The sequence below is a fragment of the Cygnus atratus genome, chromosome 1 (assembly GCF_013377495.2).
Source record: "Cygnus atratus isolate AKBS03 ecotype Queensland, Australia chromosome 1, CAtr_DNAZoo_HiC_assembly, whole genome shotgun sequence".
NCBI lineage: Eukaryota > Metazoa > Chordata > Aves > Anseriformes > Anatidae > Cygnus > Cygnus atratus.
Window position 1 is genome coordinate 37777366 of NC_066362.1, and position 19958 is coordinate 37797323.

At 38.7% G+C, this 19958-nt stretch overlaps 2 protein-coding genes across 9 annotated transcripts in view; both read left to right on the forward strand.

Annotated features, from left to right (window-relative positions):
- RAP1B (RAP1B, member of RAS oncogene family) overlaps positions 1-9085 on the forward strand; it is a 31996-nt gene extending 22911 nt beyond the window's left edge. For all 8 annotated transcript variants that reach the window (XM_035544275.2, XM_050708214.1, XM_050708215.1 and 5 more), the window contains 5 exons: positions 132-188; positions 2118-2258; positions 4293-4436; positions 6458-6573; positions 7847-9085. In XM_035544275.2, the coding sequence (XP_035400168.1) occupies positions 132-188; positions 2118-2258; positions 4293-4436; positions 6458-6544 (429 nt within the window). In that variant the 3' untranslated portion in view covers positions 6545-6573; positions 7847-9085. The remainder of the gene's footprint in view (positions 1-131; positions 189-2117; positions 2259-4292; positions 4437-6457; positions 6574-7846) is intronic.
- Positions 9086-10624: 1539 nt separating this feature from the next.
- The window catches only part of NUP107 (nucleoporin 107), a 34605-nt gene continuing 25271 nt past the window's right edge, over positions 10625-19958 (forward strand). Inside the window, exons 1-4 of the mRNA XM_035544283.2 lie at positions 10625-10631; positions 15681-15828; positions 16033-16118; positions 17907-17996. Coding sequence (XP_035400176.2) covers positions 10625-10631; positions 15681-15828; positions 16033-16118; positions 17907-17996 — 331 coding nt within the window. The remainder of the gene's footprint in view (positions 10632-15680; positions 15829-16032; positions 16119-17906; positions 17997-19958) is intronic.

Genomic DNA, 19958 nt, shown 5'->3' on the forward strand with positions numbered 1-19958 from the left:
TATAAACTTCTTAAGCCATTATGTTGCTTTATGCATTATGAATTTGCTTATAAAAAATCACACAACTCATGGTGTTTTTGGAAGGCAGTTACAAGAGGAAACAGTCTAACTCCGTCTCTTTCTCTTAACAGCAAGTTGAAGTAGATGCACAACAGTGTATGCTTGAAATCTTAGATACTGCAGGAACGGTATGTAAAACCAATTTTCCCAAATACTGATGTACTGTGTTAAACCCATCAAAAACTGTAGGGATGTGAACAATGGCAAGTTTTCTTCCTCACTTGCTAAAGAGTAACTGTGGTCAGTGCATTGAATAAAAGTTGTTTTTCAACAAAAGTTGAGTATTGCAACAGAAAATGAATTGCAAGTTTCCTGTGATCCAATGTTCTGTAATAGAGGAAACATCAGACTGAGCATTTTAAAAGTGATTCTGCTGCTGTTTTAAGTTTACATTGCCCAGAGGCAAATTTAGACCCAATGGTTACTCGGTTTTGATTTCTGTTGCTGAAGAAAAAGTGCTTTCTTGTTGTCTGTGAGATGGACTCTTACACGGGGATAAAAATAGTATCACTTTAGTCAGCTTATGTGGACTCATGCAAAGGGTCGGAATAAACCATATGCTTTACTGGTCAGTTTTTTTTTTTCCTGTTTAGTTCCAAAATATACTGAAACCAGTCATTTCACTCATTGATTCCAGTGAATCAAGACTCTTGGAGTGTAGCATGTGTTTTCTGAACTATAATAGCAGTCTGGTCCCATAATCATTTATTTAAACTCCATATTAGATTAAGGTTGTATTAAACTACAGAAAGATCAAGTGGCTGTTCTCTTGGAGTATATTCTTCTTTTCATCTGACATACAGTATTTGGTACAGCTGTAGAAGAAAACATATATGAAAATAGAGACCTTTTGGGTACGAACGTGCAAAATCTGTGTGCGGATATTTAGTATATAGTATAAATCTTGAACCAGAATTTCCACTGCAGCTGCAGAACTGAAATGTCTCATGTCCTTCTGAAAATGTTTGCACTGCATTGTACTAGTTTGCCTCTAATCACAGAAGCTGAGGTATAATGAGGTCAAATTAACATGCTCAATGCATGCAACCACAGAGGAGATGGCCTCACAAAAGAAACCGTAAGTTTTAGGGGAATTGTGTTTAAAATTAACATATAAAACAAAGAAAAAGAAGAAAGTAACTGGATTTTACAGCTGAGGCCATATATACAAGCAGATAGAACTTTTAAATAATTCTGTTACTTAGTCTCATAAATCCTGTATTATACTTGAGTTTCACTCCACTAGAAAGGGCTACATGACCTGGGACAGTTAAAGAGGAATGAAATTTTAGTTTGAGATCGTGCACGTTTAGTTGATGAACTAGTTCCTGGAATATGATAAAGTAAGACAAGAGACCAGGTGAGTGATTGATCAGTCACAAGATCGCAAAGCCACCAATGCCAGAAAGGCAAAATGCTAGCACAGTCATACTAGTGAGAGCCTGCAAACAGCAACAAGTCCTAATGCTGCTGCTGTGTGGTGCACGCAATATCGTAGTTGTCACCAAAGTCTAGGGAATGTGACAGGTCTGTTGAGGATCTCCATCCTCTATTCAATCTCCTTGAAAATGAAAGTAGAATTTGACATAGGAAGTGCCTAGACTACAAAATGGAGACTGAAACGGATGCGATTACTTTGCAGTGTGTTTTAAAGAATAAACAGGAGACAGGAAGGAGTTGGTATATAAGGAGGGATTCAGGAGGAATGTAACATCTGTAATCTACAGACTATCCTGTACCTTCTGTGCTCTGTTCTTGATCTTTCTTTTGAAATTACTTCAGTTTCTGTGATGACTTTCCAGGGTTGTAGGCCTTGGCAATATCTAGATGTTTATTTAGCTACCCTAGAAAATGTTCCAAGCTTGAGACTGATTTTAATGTATCTTAATTTACATTAACGCTTACCATAAAACATTAAAATATTGGTCAGTTTAAAAAGGGGGGGGGAAGAGTACAAATGCATCATACTTGTAATCCATTTGTGACCTGAAGTATACATCAGTTTGTGTAAGGAAAGTGCAAATTGAATGCAAGATCTGTGTCTTTTTTAATTACAGGAACAGTTTACAGCAATGAGAGACCTATACATGAAAAATGGACAAGGTTTTGCATTAGTATATTCCATCACAGCACAGTCCACGTTTAATGATTTGCAGGATCTAAGAGAACAGATTCTTCGAGTCAAAGACACTGATGATGTAAGCATTGCTATAAATGCAAAAGACTTGTATTTAGAGTTCTCCTTGTGGATGTTGTAATGTATACGCTTTGATCAGATAGGTTCCAAGCCTTAAATTAAGAGGCAAATCAACCAGCAGATAAATAGTACAGAAATGCAACTCTTAAGGCAAAGGAGGAAAATTGTAACTTGACATATGGTATATAAAGAGAACTGTGTATTTAATTTCTTCCTTTAAAATGTTCTGCTTGAAACTGTATATAACCTTATTCTGTAGTACTGCAGAAAATATTTCTAAAGCAACTCTATTTCTACCTTCATCACTATACAATTAAGTCTCAAACTTACAGTCAATTTTTCGTTATAATATGCTTACTGTTTGTGGTATTTTGAAAGCACAAAGTCCTTACAGAAGATTGTACTGTAATCTTTAAACTTGCATGTTCTGCAGTCGTTATATTTTGTGTGTTCTTGCAAGTAAGTTTGATCATACTGTTTCCACGCAATTTCAGTATTTAACCCTTAACATTATTAAGGTTATAAAGTGAGGCTAAAACATTCTTGTTTATAACTGATTTTTTTTTTTAAATGGTTGTAGGAAGTGAATACCTTTCTTACTTTTATTAATTAATAAAAGTATCTCAGATGTGAAACATCAGTAAAACTGTTTTTAACTGACACTTTGCAAGTTGTAGCCACCAGACAGAAAACCTTCCTTGGGGTGGGGGAGTAAGCAATGAACACTTTAAGTATGCTCATCATATTGTGGTCCATAACTGTGCTCATAACATATCTCATTCATAACTGTGCTCATGGAAACTTTGATCCCTTCCTCACTTCAAGTATCTTTATGTGCTTTAGCTCTTAGCAGACACAAAATGTATTAAATCTTTCAATTTCAGTGAAGTTCACTATGACTCTTGTAAAGCACCTTGCACTGTATTAAGCATGTGTGTCTGCAGGTCTTGTCTATATTCAGTGTATTTCTTCTAGAAGTGATTTATGACCCATTGTCACAAATGTATCTTGAAAGGGTAGTATTTAAGTTGCATGTACCTTTCCCATCGAGAAGCTACCCAGTTAGTCTTTTTTAGTATGAAATTAATGTTGTACAGACTTGAACTAAAATCAAGATAATTGTGAGCATATTTGAAGACGTAATTTATGTGCTTCTTTTATTCTGATTAGCATAATCTTTCTTTAGTTGTGTCTGTTGGAATTGCATTTTTTTTTTGTAACAAGCACCCCTCAGTCTTGAAAGCCTGAGTAGTATCAAGAGAAAAATAGAGAGCTTCAAGGTGCCGCTTCAGTTCTCTTCACCAAAATTTACATAAATTTTGCTGTCATAGTGGGGGAAAAATAAAGATCAAAATACTGTAATCCTTGTTGCAGCGCTTGAATTTGGGAGAAACTTGCATGTGTCCTTATAATTTAAAAAAAAAAAAAACTTTGCCTTTTCTTGCTGTAAAGTCAATTTAACATTTTCTGTAGTTGGTGATTTTGGTAAACTACCATGTTTCTTTCCTCTGTGTGCATCAGCTTAGTAATAAATACTGCGTGAGCAAACTGCTCTTGGAAGGAGTACAGATATGCTAGAAGTAGAGGAATAGTAGAAGGAGCTTTAGCATCACCTCCTTCATCATGCTGTTCAGTACAGTGCACTTTTTCTAGGATTTCTGAACATGTAGGAATCCTGTAGTAGATTTGTGAGTAGACTACTTGATGTCTTAAACTCACAGGTGGTGGCCATGCATGTGAAAATGAAATCTCATTAGGTCATTCAGAACATGAGAAACCTAATCAATTGGCAGTATACTGAATCCTCCAACCATTCCCTCCCCCCCTCCGCATCCTGCAAAATGGCTGTCAAAAAAAATGCAGACACTTCATCTGAAGCCTCTCAGAGGTGTAAACTTAAGTTTCAGTTACACGAGAACTTGATTATTCTGGGAGTCAGGATCCTCTAAGGAGTCAGATTGGGTTGCAGGTGTTTTATGTTGCGCCTTTCCAAAATTTTAATGTTTTTTTTTTTCTGGTATTAAATTGCTTTTAGGTGCCTATGATTCTGGTTGGCAATAAGTGTGACTTGGAAGATGAAAGAGTTGTGGGAAAGGAACAAGGTCAGAACTTAGCAAGGCAATGGAATAATTGTGCATTCTTAGAGTCTTCTGCAAAATCAAAGATAAATGTTAATGAGGTAAGGCACAACACCTATGGGACAGGAGGGTGGCAACGAAATGAGAACAGGACACAGTGTTTTGATAAACATTACCATTTGTCAAGAAAAAAATGTTATTCATAATTCTGTTTTTATAATGGACGACTGTACACTATTAATATGAGAATCTGTGAAATATTTATATTAGGGATTTATATTAGGGAAATATTTATATTAGGGATATATTAGGAAATATTTATATTAGGGATCTAGCTTTGTCTTGAGACTTTTTCAAATTATGTTTAATTTTAGTATAACTAGTCTTTATATGAATTTGGTATAAATATTTCTGTTTGGTTCAGGCTTTTCATGCTACCTTCCCTAGTTGATACAAGCCCTATCCATTGACTTGACTATCCATTTCTCAGAAAGATCTGTAAGATCCTAAAACTATTGGATTTAAGCTATTTGTTATTGAACTACTTGAGATGGTAGGGACAAAAACTCATGGGCTTTGTCAAAAGTAGCAGCTGGTTGGAGAAGAGACCTAAATAGGTGCTCTGCAAGAAAAAAGGAAGGCAAAGCCCCTCTAGTATCTAGCTACTTACTTATTCAGCAGGATCTAGGTGTCGTAGTAAAACACATGCACTTTTAGGACTTGCCGTAGTTCATGTCTTCTTATCCAGTGGGAGTGCAAGCATAAAGAAACAGATGCAAAAAATGCTTAGAAAAAGAGGCTGTGTTAATATTTACATCCTGAAACAGCTTGAATTTTATGATAAACCCTGCAGTTCATTGTATCTTCTGGAAAACATTATTGGCGGTATCATTCAAGTTGAAAGGACCTCTGTGCAAGACTTGCTTGTAATCAAATGCGTGTGGTGTGTTTAAGCACAGCTCATTTTAAAAATGGGTAATGTTTGTTTAATTAGTTGGGATTTTTCTGGAAACTACTCAGTTTTTCTTAAAAATCAATTTGCTTAACTGTGTAGAAGTCATATGGTTAATAAACTGGAGCTTATTTCCATCAAACACTAAAAGCCTCTGTTGGAAAGTGTGCTGCTTTGCAACCAGTGCTCTAGGAATCTGCTCGGATGGCTTTAGTATGAGGACTTAATTTAAGAGACGCAGAAATAATTGGAACAATGTCAATTATGAACAAAACTGACGCTGTTTAATTGTACTGCTTATAAATGTCTTAAATTAGCCTTTCCGCAAAACTATAGTCTAATTAAAATTCTAGGAGACTCAAAGTGTGAGTCTTATGCTTTATTTTTCTAGGAAACATTTTGCTTGTGTCGTGCTGTAGTCCTATAGAGGCTACTGACTGACTTTAGTACTTTTTAAAGTATCCGGAAAAGCACGATCTTACTCAAAGACTAGAGACTATTACTGTATATACTCTTTACTTCAGTTACAATGCAAATGTGTAGTAGTTAAAACTTACCAGAACCTTTTTCAAAAGAGTGTCCTTATAGCGAGTGATTTGAGTTAAAGGAAAGCTATGTCATGTTCCTTGACCTCAGTGTGAAAATCCAAATAGCATATACTAGTTGATCATGGTGGCATATATCATGCGTTTTCAGATAAATTTGGCCCAGAGTTTAAATGTGTTCAGATTATAGCTGTCATTCCAGTTTGCTTTATTGAAACTGGAAAACCCTTGGCAGACAATTATCTTAAGAAATAGAAAATAAACAGGTGTTAAGTATACAGTTTCACTTTCCATCTTTGTGTTAACTAAATATTTGCAGAGGTTCATAGAGTCATAGAATGGCTCGGGTTGGAAGGGCCCTTAAAGCCCACCCAGCTCCACCCCCCTGCCATGGGCAGGGACACCTCCCACCAGACCAGGTTGCCCAAAGCCCCATCCAGCCTGGCCTTGAGCACATCCAGGGATGGGGCATCCACAGCTGCTCTGGGCAGCCTGTGCCAGTGCCGTACCACCCGCTGAGTGAAAAAAGGTTCTTGAGTATCTGAAAACAGTGTGAAGACTGAAGGGTTAAGGTTATGAGAGAAGCTTCTGAATTCCAATAAGTAATCGACTTTTATATTCACAGATCTTTTATGACCTTGTGCGACAAATTAACAGAAAAACTCCAGTGCCTGGAAAAGCACGCAAAAAGTCATCATGTCAGCTACTTTAATGCATAGCTGTACTGTAGCTCTGAGCCAGGTAAACCTTTTAAATGTGTGTTTTGATTTTATTAAAAAAAAAAAAAAATCGGTAGCTTCTCTAGTGCAGAAGCTTTAAGGTGCCAGTAAAGCTCATTAATCATGTTTGTCCTGATGCTTCTGAAACTTAGCTTTTGGAAGCATGGGGTTTTAATTTCTTGAAGGCTGATAGAAATACTGCAAGATCTTAATTGCAGGAGTACACACTAAAATACTGTGGTTCACATACTAAAACGTCACTTCCTGCTTCAAACTCATCCTCATATTTGCATGATGTCATAGGAATTTATCTTGCTTTCTTTGAACCGTACGGATATTTTATAGACTGTATTATGATTAGTACATTTGGAAGAGAATGATGAAGTGATCATTGTAACACTCCAAATATTTGACTTGGAGCTCTTGGTTATTAGATTAATTTCTTGTCCTGTAGCAGTTGGCTTATGATCTGCCTGACTAAAACCATGCTTTAAGAATTCAGTTGAAGGCTCAAGCAAGCTCCGGCCTGCCTCTTTAGCAAGTTTTTTCAGAAGTTAAGCCACCAGGCATGAATCTATTTTCTGCAACTTGTTCCTGGACAGGTTGTTTCCCCCTTTCCCCCTCCAAGCCTTAGTACAGGCAGATGTCTTTTTTGACTGACATTATGTAAGTTACCTGTTCATCTCAATTCCCTTCAGTTTTAGAATTTTTCAGTTGCTTCAATGCAACAATCCATTATTTTATCATCCAACAGACGTATTTCCTGCACTGGAGAATCCTGGTAGGAAATTTCACTGCTTGTGTTCTTGCAGGCTTGTATTAAAAATCAGGTAGTACTATGTTTAACTCTTTGGTATTGATTAAAAAAAAAATTTGAACATCTGGGATCAATTCAAAGTAGAGCTGAGAGGGTTCCAAAAGCATTAGCTGAGGGTGGCAGAAATGATTGCTGCCTTTCCTTAACAGGGCTTTCAAAATAAGAGCTTTGATCCTCCAAATGTGTTTCTTAAAGCCACTGGAACTGTCTTACTGTAAACAAAACTAGTACCGCTCATCAAATATTGCTTCCACAGTTCAGCTTGGATTTCCACATGCATCCCAGCTCAGTTTTACTTACTGACATAATCTGTTACTGTATTTGTTCACTAGAAATAACAGTACTAGAGGAGAAGTGATTAGGTTATTTTCTAAGTCTGTTTACTAAGAACTTTGTTAGTGTCTGCTTTACATGTATTAACTAAAGAACAATGACGAATAGTTGTTGTTATTACTAACTTGTTGTTGCGTTGTTACAGGTCTGAAGAACTGTTGCCCAATTCAACAGTGCCAGCATTCCAACTTTATTAAACCTACCAACATCTTAAATGGACTTTCCTGTGGTGGTACCCTTTGAGAAATGGATGAAAGCTACTACATCAGTTTGCACATTCTAATCACTTTCCGGTGTCACGAGAGATTTTTACTTATAAATATTCTAAGTGTATGCAACTGGTAAAACCAGAGCCTACATCCAGTATTACTGATAAGAGACATTGTTCATCCACCAATGTTGTACATGTATGAAAACTGTGTACTGTATACTTCAACAATCCCCACTTTCTATTGGAGAGTACAATAATGTAAATCCTAAAAGCACCACTATTTTAGCATAATAAAAGAAAGTCCAAAGAGCTCCTATATAGACTACTCCAGATAACTTTGCTTCATCGGTATTTGTAGCTTATTGTAACTTTTTTAAAGAAATACAGGATCATCATCATTGTATTGTACAAAAGCGCTTTGATTAACACAACAGCTATATAGTTTTTTAATTTTAGGAAAAACCTGTGGAGACAGTGACCTAGTCTTTAAGAGTCCTTTCAGTATAACGTCTGACTAAAGACATGGCCTTTAATATCTGTTGGGAAGGAAATGTCCAGACTTTTCAACCTTTTATTGTATGTTTCCTTTTCCTTGTTTACATAGGGAACAATGTTTATAGTTGTGTGTACAGTGGGGGTCTACAACAAGAAGTGTATATTTTAAAACGATTTTTTAATGATTTAACAATTTTTTGTAAATCATTTTCGGGCTTCTGCAGCTGTAGATTCTCACTGTGAATTCCCTTGCTTGCTCATGCATAAGTGTATTTGCAATACCAAATATACAGGTTTAGTACTTTTGCCTGTTAGTGATTGTTTTACATGTGTAACGTTTTGGTTGAGATGTTAAATGGTGGAAGAGTACTGTGGATGTGAATGTGGGAAGTAATTTTAATCATGTGTAATTGGTCACAGGGCCTAAGTTGCAGTAATTAACTTTTGCTGATTTATTTAACAATGCCTTGTTGCTTTGTATGCATTAACGTTTGGGTGTAAAGATTGTGTGTATATCCAACAGGGAGCCACAGTATTTAAATTGACCAACCTAATGTTACAACTGCTTTGAGGTGGCCAAATGTAAACTAAAAGCCTTAATTAAAGTGGTGCAATTTTGTATGACTTAGCATCAGTAGTTCAATAAATTTGGATTGCCATGCAAGGGCTTGCATTACAGTTATATACTACTTGAATGTTTTGTGTTTTAGTAGTGCCAGTAAATATTGATTTAAATCTCTTGCACAGTGCAGACTCATACATCGTAGGACCAAAAGGAACTGTTACGACTTTGTCTTCTGACAAATACATCCCATAGATACTTTTAATAGCATCATGTGCTAGGGTGGATGAATTTCTGACCGAATTAAACTCCATTTACTGTTTTAGACATGGAATATTTGTAGTTCTAATGTAGGGGAGAAAGTCTTAGGTATGTCTTTAAAAGTTAGTCCATCAGTGGCTGTTTTGGGAACCTGAGGATATGGTGCCCGCTATTTTCCTTCTTTCCAGGAAGAATTAGTTGTTAAAAATGACTTAGTGTAGATTTAAACAGAAAAGTGTGTCTTGGGAGAAAACATGATCTTCCTGGATGATTAAACTAAATTTCTTTGGTTTCAAGGAAATCTGCAGAAGAGCCTTCTTGGAGTATTAAGTGTAGTTGTGCAGACTTTACATCTCTTAACACTGTTGGACTGCAAAGTGGACTGTGGATGATCTCCTGATCTTGGCAGCTGTGCTTTTGAAAATTGTAATGCCCAAATACTTGGTACCTCTTCTTTCTCTGGCACAGAATTACCAAAGCTTGTTCTAATCCATTCCTGCAAAATCAGCCAGTAAGTTTTGAGATACTTTGTTACCCAGAGTGAATTAAGGAGCCCAGGTGATCCTTCCTACTCATAATTTTCAGTCACCACCATTGTTTAATAGAGATAATAGTCTTTCACTGTGCAGAGTCACACTTAAGACTGACTTTTTTTTCCATTTATCATTGGAAAACAGAATGTTGTTGACGATCCCACATAAAATTAATTTGATACACTTTGCATCCTGATTGGTCCCCAGAGTAGACTAAGCTGGTGCATTCAATGTTATAGTTTGTTTTTTTTTTCTTTTTAATGAAAGCTAATCAGGTTTTCCTCCCTTCACTTTCAACCTTTGCTTATTCAGGTCTTTTTACACTTTCATGTCCCAGTTGTCAGTTTATCTGTGTTTTAGAACAGTTTTCTGTTCCAGGCAGCTGTACAGATGGCAGTGGGTGGGAGGCAGAGAAAAATCTTTAATAACATCAGAGGGGGCCGTGGTTTGGTCTCAATGTCCAGCCAAAGAGTACTGATCATAGGGAACATCAGGCTTTGTACTGAAAACTCTGTACGGAAGCAGTCTTGGTTGCTCTGTGGAGTAGTAAATATACAATTCCTCAGCATTAGAGGTAGTTAGTTTGGGGAAATACCTCAAGTTCCAGGAAGTAACATTTTTCATAAACTCAAGGCTTAATCATCTAAAGATTCTGCTTTAAAAAAAAAAAAAAAGACCATATCCACTTATTCTCCAATATTTAGAGCTCAGGCCAGACTTGCAAAATCATTAAATCATAACTCAGGTAACAAATAAAGAACAGTATTTTTCTCCTTGAAAACTTAATCAGGCTTCAAGGGAAGGGCCTCCCAGTTGTTAAAGGGAAGATGCCTAATAAAATGATGCTGAGAAGTGATGGACATGAAGTGTAAGGAAAAAAGCATGAAATAATCCTATCTAAGTGATTGCGGCATAAGAAACTTCCCACTGAGGAAGGAACATTCCTCACAGGAATTGAAACTATGTAAGCAGTTAATTCTAGAAAAGAATCCTGACTGCTGAAATTTTTTTTGAAAACTTCTACACGTCTTCGGGATAACCGTTTTGTCTACCAACGCTTAAGAAGTTCACGCTTGAACTACTTGTATAGGAACAGACCATTTCTCATAAAGCTTTGGATGAAAACCTGCATAATTCATATTTTCAGAAAACTAATGCAGTAATTTTCCAAATTCAGTGTTAATACATATGCATTATGGCCTATAAAGTTAGCTAATGCTTACAGTGCACAGAGAGGTTGACTGCTTTTTTTTCCAACCTAATCTGAAATTGGTTTATGTCAGTATTTAAATGTCTGAGCTTTCTGTGGAAAAAGTAATGTTTATCTCCTGAAATATAAACGTATTTAATGGAATTGCACTCTTCCTATTAGAACTTTCCAGTATAAATTTATTTCTTAAAACTTGTTACTAATGCCCTTCTTCATTCTCAAAGTATTCTGTGAAATGAAAGTCTACTTGCCTAATTTAAGGGAATATTTTGAGACTGCAAGATGTTTTCAGATGCCCAAATGAATGCACTGTAAACTCAAACTACTGCTGTTTTTCTGCATAAGGAAACTTAACTTCTGAGTGTTGTAGAGTTAGATGTTAAGTTCATTTCATAGCATGTACCGATCCTGCAATGCTAGAACGGGAAGGTGGGAGGAGAATATTGATGGAATTTTGATTAAAGCTGTGTGTTTTTCTCCTGTACTGTTGTAATTAGAATTGCTGTTTCCTCATGGTTAAACACCGAAGATGAGGATTTTCTTCTCTTTAAGAAAAAAGAAAAAGTATTGATGAATCGAGCTTTTCTTCTAAAATTTTCTAGTCTCTACCAATTGGGAGGATAGCTTGAGGGGGGGAAACTCTCCCACAATAGTGAACTAGTTCTAGATAGGCTTCAACGTAGACTTAATAACAATAGAAATTTAGTTTTAGACTTGAATTGTCAAAGACAGTAGTCTGTATACAGCTCTCTGAAGCTCTTTTTGAATTGTAATATCAAGATGTAGCCAAACATCAGTGTAAAAAGAGGGCTTTTAATCCAAAGTTAAACTGCTATCCCAGCAGTGTTAAGCTATACTTCAATTTATAGCTATTGTTTCTTGTCTGCTCATGGAGAGTATAATGAAAGCAAATAAGTTGCTCAAACATGTAACAAAATGCAGTTGAATGTAGTTCTCAAAGGTAGTACTAGAAAAGCAGAGCTCTTAGGTTCTCATTTCTGAGTCTCAGGCACCTTCCACTTTGAAAGGTTTATGAACAACTTGAAGATTCTTAAAACCTAATTTAATTTCTCTGTTCTATAAAGTAAAATTCTGGAATGATGCTTGTTGCAAACCTTACATTCTGTTTTGAAGTATAAGCAAAGCTGTTGTCTTCTGTTCTCAGTGTTATAGTATCTGAGCTTCAAACATCAGATAAGTGCAGAGTTTTTGTCTCTTTCAATACCCTCCAGAACCATTTATTTTCAGAATTTTGAATCATCAGGCAGAGGGTGGCTTCCTGTTTTCAATGAGATATTCTTTAGGGAGAGAAAAGAATGTCTTCATCGTTTCGGTGCACTCACTTCAGCCTCAAGAAATACTTAGTTCTGTGTAACAAACCCAAGTTTCATTGTTTTAAGAAAGTTCATGGCCACCAGGATTTATTTTCTTTGAGACTGTGTTTGATATGAACACTTTCAGTTGAAAATGTGTAATTTTGAATTAATTCATACAATTTTTTTGGCTACTGTATCTTGGAGGGGGGTGGGGAAAAATGCTTCAGCAATCTTGGATACAGATTGAAATTATAGTAGTTATAGTTATTTCTTTGGTCAGTATACGTTACCTTTTCATGACACCAATGTGGCATCTTTACCTTCTAAATTTACCAGGGAGGATTCAGTAACTTCGCTGTCACGCAGGACACAAATCTAAACGTGAAATCCCAGCTTTCATAAACTGGGCTTGCTGCTTGCAACAGGGCCAATACAGCACAGGCCTTTGGCACTAATGTCATGTTTTTCAGACACAAAATGACAGTTATGAAATTATTAATATTTTCTTTTTAATAAAAATATTTAGTTCAGCTTCCTCATAAGAGTAGGCCCAGGAATCAACATCGGTTTGGGGTGAGACCCCACACCCCAAAAAAAACTTAATTTGAGTCGTCATATGTATTTTAATACTAAGCAAGCGTATGAATACTTCATGTCATTCTTGAGATTAATTTAAAGAAAAACTGCTTACATTCAAATTTTAAAAAGATGAAAAATTATACACTTCCAAGGATGCATTCTGACTAAGAAGAAAAATGACCTAACGCATGACACTCTTTTGGCTTTAAACTAGATGAAGGGAGATTTAGATTAGATATAAGGAAGAAATTCTTACTCAGAAGGTGGTGAGGCACTGCCACAGGCTGCCCAGAGCAGCTGTGGATGCCCCATCCCTGGAGGTGCTCAAGGCCAGGCTGGATGGGGCTTTGGGCAACCTGGTCTGCTGGGAGGTGTCCCTGCCCATGGCAGGGGGGTGGAACTGGTCTTTAAGGTCCCTTCCAGCCCAAACCATTCAACAATTCTATGACTACCTTCCCTCTCATAAAAAGAGGCAAAGTATGGTGTAGGTTCCATGGCTTTCTTTGCACTGAAATCTTAGCTAATGCAGTTATGCTGCTGTCACGCTTCATACAAGAACTTTCTCATGCTATTGCTTTTGATGGTTCTAAATTAAGACTACAGTTTTGTATATGCAGATGTCATGTTTGCAGCTTAGCAATGCATTAGGGTAATTTTTATCAACTATGTTAAAACATTTTGTAAAGCATAATTAGCGTTTTGAGTTAGTTATACTAAATGTAAATTACACAAGTAATCCTGAACTTTAATCTAGTACATCCTGTAAACCCCCGTGAACTTCATAGAAAGTTAGAAGGGAATTGAGGAATGTTAGGCATTAGTGGCAAACCTGCAGTGTTTGTGTTAGTAGTGCTAGCTGATGAGGTTTTGTTGCTCATTCTGCCTGTTAAGTATGGAGCACTACTGTCCTCTGATAAATTCAAGATTCTGACAACATGGTTGCAATTAGGATCAGTGCTGGTGCAAATGTGAAACTTGAGATGTATTTATAGATTGTAATCATAATTTAAATTCAAAGTTCTCTATATCATGCTGAAGATTTTCATTCACTTCTGCTATTTGAAAGTGTAAGGTGCTTGCATTAGACTTCTTTAGCTTTTTTATCCTTTTTTCTTTTTCTCCTTGTCGGATAAATGAAATGGGACGGTAGTCAAAAAAAATGCTGCCTGAAAACACACCTCAAGATGTTTGTCCCATTCTCCCCTGTGCACACCCCTTACTTGGAGCCAGCTTGATGACTGTAAGGTGCTTCCCCAGCCTACATTTAAAGAGGTTGTATAGACTCAGAAAACTTCTCTCAAGGTTCCTGAATCTTCTGTTTTCTTTTAAAATGATGGTGTTTTGTTTTTACTTATTTATTTTTGAAAAAACGTATCATGCATGCTGCCCTCTTACTTTCTCTTCAGCCTTATTTCTTTTGCCTTGTTTTCATGTTGCTGCTTTGAATAAACTTGAGGAGTATATAAAGGAAGCATTTTCTCTCCTACTGCACCTCTTACTTGCCTCCAGTTTTCTGCCCTAAGGTAGGACTAGCCCAAGAGGTTGAGCTGGCAGCAAAGAACTGAACCAGATATTAATTTGTGCATTACGCTGAACTTCTCACTACAGTACAGACAATAATAATATGTGTTGTGAGGATGTGTTAAGAAGTAAAATGCATTAAGTATGTAGTATTGCATCAGGTTATAATAGTTCCTTGGTATTAGTATCTGCTTTCCTGCAGTAATGAAGGTTGTTGCCTGACACACTTTCATGATAGAAAGGCAACTTCAGGCTTACATTTTTTGATCAGAACTTCAATTCCTGTGTGAAGCATGACCTCTGTAAGGGTCTTGATTGCTTGTGTGCCTGCACACCTGAGCTCCATCAGCATTCTCAGTTTCCCTTTTCATGTGAGGCCCTCCTAGGTTAGGCTCTCCAACAGCTCCAGTGAGGCACTGTGAGTTGGTGCCACCACTTTTCATTAGCGTCTTAAGCAAGCTGTGGCACTTCTGATGATGTCTTGCAATTCTGCTTCTTGCAGCTGTTTTTTAGATGCATTGCTTTCATGTCTATACTAAAAATGCTACATGGACAGTTTTCCTTGTACTAAAGTGTAAGTAAATGGACTATTGGTAGCATCTGTCCCGATTATTTTCCTGTAGTTAATATATGTGCAAAACCTTTTCTTGAGGAGGAAGGGAAGAGGCAGCTTCATACCTTTGTTAGCTTGCCCTTAGTGCTGAGGACTGAGTGACCCTGCACAGCTGCTGCTTCTCTCTCAACGTGGATGGCAGAAGCCTGAGGTGCTCTGAGGGAAGGCAGCAAGGCAGACACTCATCTGCAAGCTGCTGATCAGAGTCTTGTCCCGGTTTGGCAAGGAGCAGACGCTGGCTGGCTCTAGCTGAGGAAGAAAACATTTCGAGTGACGGATTAATCACGTTCATAGGATCCAGGAATCACAGAATGGCTCAGGTTGGAAGGGACCTTAAAGATCACCTGGTTCCAACCCTCCTGTCATGGGCAAGGATGTCACTCACTAGACCCAGTTGCCCAAAGCCCCATCCAGCCTGGCCTTGAACACCCCCGAGGATGGGGCATCCACAGCTTCTCCGGGCAGCCTGTGCCAGTGCCTCACCACCCTCTGAGTAAAGAATTTCCTCCTAACCTCTAATCTAAACCTCCCCTCTTTCAGCCCAAAACCGCTCCCCCTTGTCCTGAAAAGCCGCAGCGAGGTCTCCCCACAGCCTCCTCTTCTGCAGGCCGACCACCCCCAGCTCTCAGAATCAGAAACGCGTGTGTGCGTGTGCTTTATTTTTAACCCCTGATACAGGGCTCCGCCAGCGGGGGACGACCAAAGGGACGCCCCCACCCCGCCATACCCGCAGCACGCAGGCGCGGGGCGGCCCCGACCCTGGCGGAAGGGCGGCCTCGGCTTCCGTGCCCAGCGCCTGGGCGGGAAGGAGCCGGGCCACGGAGAGGTGCGGGACGGGGCCGGGGGTGTGGGGGGGCTCGTCGCCGGGGGGCTGCGGGTCTCCCCATCAGCCCTGCTCCCATGAGACCCCTCCTGGAGCCCTGCAGCCGGCTCTAGGGCCCCCACCAGAGGACTGGGTAACGTCGTAATCCCGTTGCATGCTTTGCTTGCCTTCATTTGCTTACCCTGCTTCTATGTCGCTGTTTTCTAGAAGTGGTTTTGGAGATATGCTGTCGCCCCGCGACACGGAGATGGCCAGGCCTGGCCGAAAACAGAGCTCTCAGAAAAGAGTTTCTGGTATCCTTTTTATGTAAAGGCTTTCTCATCCGTTTAACTGTTGCTTGCTGTGTTCGTAAAGTACCGGCATTCCTACCGCTTCCTTCATTTCGAGCATGTTGGGAAGGGTTTTCAAATACAGAGCAAGCTTTCTGCCATTTAAGATTATTACAAGAATTACTCCTTGTTTTATACCTGCTCAAAGTGAGTAATACTTAAAAATACTTTGAAATTACCTGATTCGTGAGGTATCCTGCAGTGAATTTTGCTATTGAGCAGTTGCGTTTTTTCTTCTTCCGTAGTCTGTTCTCTTTTCTACGTGGTATTTTTATGCCTTAAGGAGGAGAAGAGTTCAAAAACAAAACTACAATTGCAATATCTGAAAGCTGGAAGGGAGGGATATTAACGGCTGACAGAAATTGTGACTAGGAAATCTGGGTGAGTTTCGTTTAGAAAAACATTGTGTTTTCAGCAACACAACACGTTACTTGACCCTTACAGGAAAACATAGGAATAAGCCAAAAGATGCGATTGCTTGCCTTTTCACTGAGTGGTGCTTCTTCTGAGTGGAAATTCTCTCTCCCTTCCTTTATCCTCCCTATTGTTTTCATAAATCTCAAACTTTGTCAAAGCTTCTGTAGTGATGTCTCGGAATGGATTATTTGCTAGACTTCAGGGAAGTACAAGGCTGTCAAAATGCTCGTATAGTCAATTCTTGACTATATTTAGACTGATTATTTTGATTCTGGGCCAATGTGATTGCCAAGATATTTTATTACCCCCCTCCTTTCTGTAATGTTTTTACCGTTTTTCGTGGGCTTACAAACTCAGGTTATTGTCAGCCTGGAGAACTATGTGAGCCGTAGCTGACTCCATACCTGAGTTTTCTTCAATCTGTTATATCTTAATTTTGTGAGTTTATGTTCTTTTGCATGTATTTTTTGTTACCATGGTATTGTGTTTATTCGGTGTATTGTAGCTTACCATCCACAGCAATAGCAAGAGATGTGCACATACATAGATTTGAATTTTCACAGAACTTTTTTTCCCCCTCACTTATTTACAATAAGAAGAAATACTTAATTCGGCAGCTAATATAAAGGTGGGTTTTTGTGATTGTGTCAGCAAAGGAATACAGTACATATGCCCATCCTTCTGCTGTTAGCTGTTGTTTGTGTTTTTTTTTTTTTGTAAGCTTTATAAAACTAGTGAGATATTGGACTTGTTTATGTTGTTGTTGAGAATTAATGTTCCTGGAGACTGACATGAGAGAGGCCGCTGAAACTTTCACACCGCTGCTTCTTAATAAACCGTACCTAGAGCATTGAAGGTGGTTGCTGACAGGAGGAGGCAAAGTAGAGCAACAGAGGCCTTTTTGTTAAAGCCATCAGCATCATGGAATGGAAGGATAGAAAACTTTCTTAAAGCATTCAGGCTTGGATTTTCTTGTTGTGGTTTATGCAGGATGTAGCAGCTCCTCACGGGGCAGAAGTACTCTCTTTAATCCAAGCAGTTACAAGGACCAAGACATCCCAGACCTGTTATGCTTAGGTTTCTGAATTTTAATTTACAGTGTCCCTTCTAGCTCTCCAGCTTTTAAGCTTTTGGTGAAACATTTTATGACCTAATTCAGGATTATGAGCAGGGCTTTCTGCTTTCGTGTGAAAGACAGGTTTTGTAATTTTTATTAGATTTCAGTCCCACCAAAACGTTCTTCCTTTCCAAGCGCTCACGATAGAACTGTTGTTGTTGTTGCATAGACCTGAAAGTTTGTGTAGAAGAGTGTTTCTTAACTTATTTGTTAATCAGTTTTTACATCCCTGGATGACAGTATTGGAAACATGACGCCCAGAAGCCATCTGATTTCCAGAACTCCCGGTTTGTTGCTTCGCCAGCCACGTAAGACTTTTTTTCTTTAATATATAGTTAAAAGGAATAATATGCTTGGACTTGATAACTAGTAAGAATTCCTGGTGGTAAAGACACGGACGTACCGTAGGGGGTCCGGTGAAGGGCCACGAAGTTGATTAGGAGATTGAAGCATCTAATAGATGAGGGGAGGCTGAAAAGAGCCGAGATGGTTTAGCCTGGAGACAAGAAGGCGCAGAGAGGGATCTCGGCAATGCCATATAACCTCCTGATGGGAGTAAGAAAAGAGGAGTAGAAAGACAGCTGTACTCTTCTTGGTGGTGCCCAGTAAAAAGGCAAGAGGCAGTAGGCACGAAATGAAATACAGGAAATTCTGTCTGTACGTAAGAAAAAACTTCTTTACTGTAAGGGTGGCTGGAAGCTATAACTGGTTGCCCAGACTGTGGAGAGTTACTTGGTGATTCTGAAGTTAGAAACATTTATAAACAGGGGAAAAAACACGTAGTATCAGTCAACATATACCTTCATATGTTATATGTATGCTACTGGTGACTGCCAGTGGTTTTGCCTGTCAGATTTTAGAGTGCATTTGAGCTTCATTTTCTTTGTCACAAGAGTGTGTCCAGTACTGTTTCATCTTCTCTCAAGTATCACATAGAAACTGAATGATTCTTGCCTTGCTAGTCAGCAATCTAGTTTGTTCTGTTTCCCTCCTCCTCACAACCTTCTTTTTTTTGCAGCAGCAGCTTCAATTCTTCAAGGTATTTTGTCTTGTAGTGTCTCTCCAGGCATTTTGTCATCCCTAAGTGGCAGGCTAGTTCTGTTGCTGACCTTTCTAACAGGTGTATTTATTGGTTGCATCTGTGAGTGATCTCCTTCTCTAGTGGAGAAGAGATGAGACAGCACACTTCACAGGCTGTGACTGCTCGTCGTGGCTGGGGTCAGGTTGCTCTGAAATCTCCCAATCTCAGCCCCATGTTCTGCATCAGTTTGCGCATATTGGGAGTGTGTTGGAAGTTGTTCCCAAACTGGCACTGGTACAAGATAGCAGGTTCCACAGAGAGACTGATTCTCTGTGATTTCTCAGGTTCCCTGTCAAGTTCCGTGTGGCCCCTGTTTGTTCTTACGTAGTGTAATATCTAGTGGCTAAGATACAAAATCTTAGCCAGCACCAAAGATACGTGCTCTGAGCATCAGCCTTCTTCTCAAGCTACTTGTGTGTCAGCATTGACAGCTCTCACAATGAAACTGCAGGTTGTTCTTAGCGTTGCCTTGACGCTAAACATGCTGTGAGAAGATCTATAATCCTCTTAGAGCCTCCCTCGCTAGTTATCCCTGAAATGAAGAAACATGCCCATTCCTCCCATTCCCATGTCATCACCAGGGCTTACCTCACTTTTTGTTGTCAGTCTCTTCCTGTAGGCTTTATTTTGTCATATTTCAAGTGCTCATATAAGGGTTTTCATTGTCATGTAGCCAGTGTTTTCCAGCAATCTCTGAGGGGAGGCTTGCTTTCCTTCTCCACATCCTTCTTCCAGGACTGTTTGGAGACAAGTCATATATTCTTTTAGAGGTAAGCGTTGTGTGTCATGCTGTGAACATTTCACTCAGGTGGCTCTTTTTCAACTTTTCTCTTCAAAACAAATTAGAACTTACGTATACCATCTTGAGTATTGTTTGATTTCAGTGAAGATCTTGATTTTGCCTGACGTGTTGGTCTAACAACTTGCCTGGATTCTGTCACTGTGAAATTTCTGTTCTGTCTGTTTTCAGAAAGTTCTGCAATAAAAAATTTCAGTAAAAGGCAGCGTACGGTTTGCGTGTGCAGCAGCTGCCCCCCAGAATACAAGCACTTGATGGCAAGTAAAAGCAGAGATTGCAGATGCAAAATACCCTGAGCAGAAAGGTTTAGTGTGAGCAGTTGTGGTTGTTCGTACAATCAGTCATCATGGAGATGACTGGTAACATCTCATGGTGATGTTACTAAACAAC